This window comes from Ailuropoda melanoleuca, chromosome 11 (genome assembly GCF_002007445.2).
Source record: "Ailuropoda melanoleuca isolate Jingjing chromosome 11, ASM200744v2, whole genome shotgun sequence".
Classification (NCBI taxonomy): domain Eukaryota; kingdom Metazoa; phylum Chordata; class Mammalia; order Carnivora; family Ursidae; genus Ailuropoda; species Ailuropoda melanoleuca.
Genome location: NC_048228.1, coordinates 417,886 through 419,660, shown reverse-complemented (window position 1 = coordinate 419,660; position 1,775 = coordinate 417,886). Strand labels below are relative to the sequence as shown.

The following is a 1,775-nucleotide window of genomic DNA, read 5'->3' as shown; positions in this document are numbered from 1 at the left end:
TTGCCGCGCCATGGCGGAGACCAAGATCATCTATCACATGGATGAAGAGGAGACGCCGTACCTGGTCAAGCTGCCCGTGGCGCCCGAGCGCGTCACGCTGGCCGACTTCAAGAATGTGCTCAGCAACCGGCCCGTGCACGCTTACAAATTCTTCTTCAAGTCCATGGACCAGGACTTCGGGTCAGTGGGCCGTGGGGGCCTGTGCGCGAGGACGGGTGTCTGCACCTGTCCGCGCCAGGCCAGGGCCTTGGGGAATCTTGGGACTGTGACCCGGACAGTGCCTCTGCTCCCCGGGGGTGCTGCGCGTCCAACCTGGCTGTGCCCTGAGCTGGGGACGCATGGGGCCCTGGCTGCCTGCTCAGGAGCCTGAGAGCGCTGGACGGTGGGGAGGCGAGGGCCCTCGTTTCTGCACCCACTCTGGGCCTGGGCCTGTGTGGCTGAGTCTGTCTGACTGGCAGGTGGTCAAGGTCCGTGGCCCAGGGTGAGCTGAAGTCCCCCTTGGCACTTGTCAGACTCAGGGTCCCACTGCCCCTCCTCTGTGGCGGGCAGGCAGGTGCTTATAGGGCTGACCTGGAGGGCTTGTGATTCATGGGGGCTGGGGTCAGAGGCGTGTCGGGGGGAAGGGAAGGGATGAGGGCAGGGTCCTAGCTGCCCAGTGGGTCCACTGTAGTTAGCGTGAAGGAAATGAGGTGATCTGCAACGGGCACAGATTTGTCTGTTGGAGTCTGCAGAAGTTTCCAGAGGCTCAAGACAGCCTCTCTCTGGATCCCTTCTCCAGGGTCCTGGGGATAGGGCAGAGATCAAGGATCACTGGGGACCACGGGTTGTCCCTGCACCCGCCCCTGCCTGAGGGTTGTTGTCTGTTGGGTCTCTGTTTTTGTTGAGCCACATAGTGCTTGGGTTCCTGGGAGCAGCCTGGGCCATCTTCTCACTCCAGCAGCCTCTGGGTCAGTGTCCCCATGTCCAGCCTTAGTGGTGGCTGTCTTGGCTGAGGGGACTTCCCGCTTGCACTGGGCAGGGCCTCTGGGACAGTGAGCAGGAGGCTGGCTGTCTGCTTGAAGCTCTGTCCGAGGCCTGACCCAGCACAGCCATAGGTAACTTGAGTCCCCAGCTCAGCAGTGCCGGGGTGGGGGGGGTGGAGTACTCAGAGGCCTCATGGGCTGAGCAGGTGTGCCTGGCCGTCCTCAGGCAGCCTGTGTCCTTGTGTGTGACTGTGTCTTAGGACTTTGACATTGAGGCCATTTCCTGGATTCTCTGGCTTGCATGGACCCTGGGCAGCCCCAGGTCAGGTCAAGCTGGGGCCATTCAGCAGTTCTCTGGGGGCCTGAGGGAAGTGTGGACACTTAGACTTTCTTGTTCTCCACCACCGCTAGGGAGAGGCAGAGAGGGAGCATGTGTTCTCGGAAACCCTGGGTGGGCTGGGCATGAGAGGGTAGCCTCAGATCAGGGGCTGTGAGGACTACCGTGGTGAGCCTGGGCCTCCTGCCCCAACCTGCCATCCCACTGCGGGCCAGGCCTTGACTCCCTGAGCCTCTGTTCCTGGCCGCAGCGGGCCACCTAGTAAGGGCAAGGGGAGTCTGGGCTGTGGCCACGGCCACCTGCTCTGGGCTGGGTCCAACCTTTGGCCAAATAGGTGGGGGGTCCTGTGACTACCTCCCACTTTTCCCATGCAGGTCACGGCAAAGTTCTAGGGAAGGCCCCTGGGCCTGTGGTGGGCTGGCCCAGAGGCGTCAAGCCCTGGCTTGGTGAGGGGTGGTGCAGGGAGGAGTCTGGGC

The 1,775-nt window shown here is 62.7% G+C and overlaps 1 protein-coding gene across 4 annotated transcripts in view; it reads left to right on the top strand.

Moving 5' to 3' along the window:
* The first annotated feature begins 8 nt into the window (after positions 1-8).
* DVL1 (dishevelled segment polarity protein 1) overlaps positions 9-1,775 on the top strand; it is an 11,170-nt gene continuing 9,403 nt past the window's right edge. For 3 of the 4 annotated variants that reach the window (XM_002929829.3, XM_034671063.1, XM_034671066.1), the window contains exon 1: positions 9-180. In XM_002929829.3, coding sequence (XP_002929875.2) covers positions 11-180 — 170 coding nt within the window. In that variant the 5' untranslated portion in view covers positions 9-10. The remainder of the gene's footprint in view (positions 181-1,775) is intronic. The other variant, XM_034671065.1, reaches the window with a different exon arrangement.